At 38.9% G+C, this 833-nt stretch overlaps 1 protein-coding gene across 2 annotated transcripts in view; it reads right to left on the bottom strand.

The window, feature by feature from the left end:
• umodl1 (uromodulin-like 1) overlaps positions 1–833 on the bottom strand; it is a 17,666-nt gene that overhangs the window by 571 nt on the left and 16,262 nt on the right. For both annotated transcript variants that reach the window (XM_032533785.1, XM_032533784.1), the window contains one exon: positions 1–398. This exon is cut by the window's left edge. In XM_032533785.1, coding sequence (XP_032389676.1) covers positions 211–398 — 188 coding nt within the window. In that variant the 3' untranslated portion in view covers positions 1–210. The remainder of the gene's footprint in view (positions 399–833) is intronic.

The following is an 833-nucleotide window of genomic DNA, read 5'->3' as shown; positions in this document are numbered from 1 at the left end:
GGGTGTTTCATATAACTATAAATAATTTGTATGTTATTTATTGTCTAATGTGCAAAGATTTGCAATGTTTGGTGAGAAATAATATGTGAATGGTGCAACATTGGCGCTCAGTGGCAGCAGCAGCAGCGTATAGCCGACCAAATGTGCCTGCTGCAAGAATTGATCCTATTTTCAAATTCTGTGACTTTAGTTGTGGGTGCGGCTGCACCTCTAGGCGTTAAAGACAAGGTAGGAGAAGTTCTCCTTCTCTGGTTTGGCGCTGAAGTTGTAGTGTCCAATGCGGTTCCTCTGGTAGAAGAAAAGGCAGATGAAACCAATGATGAAGAAGAGCGACAGGCCAACTCCCAGGCAGGAGAGTCCAACTATGTTAAGAGTGGTATACCCATCCTCCAGGGGATCTGCAAGAATGTGTGTCGAAGCATTAAAGAACAGTGCTCATACAGAGAAAAGGAATTCATTAAAAAAGGAAATCATTACTTTAAGGGGGGACAATACAGGTTAAAACAGGTGTTTTGGGGCTATTTTTACTTCAATGTCTTCTTTCAGACTAGTGGACAAAAAAGATCCAAAATACACAATTAGGTGTTTATTTGCGCCAGTAGATTTCTCCTTAATTCACCAGAGGTTAGCCTTAGATAATGCCTCATTTGCATATTTAAACCTTAGAATTTCACCTGTAGTGTCTTGCAAAATGTATGGAAATTCACAATCCAAATCTTTAAAGGCTTTTTTCTCAAAAGGATTTTTATCTCCGAGTCAAATATTTCCCCTTCAATAGCACTTACACACATGAAGGTTTTTGTAGAGGGATTTGTTCATATATTTTATAGTCT

The sequence above is a fragment of the Etheostoma spectabile genome, chromosome 13 (genome assembly GCF_008692095.1).
Source record: "Etheostoma spectabile isolate EspeVRDwgs_2016 chromosome 13, UIUC_Espe_1.0, whole genome shotgun sequence".
Classification (NCBI taxonomy): Eukaryota; Metazoa; Chordata; class Actinopteri; order Perciformes; family Percidae; genus Etheostoma; species Etheostoma spectabile.
Note: the sequence above shows the minus strand (reverse complement) of the source record. Positions and strands in the feature narration are given on the sequence as shown.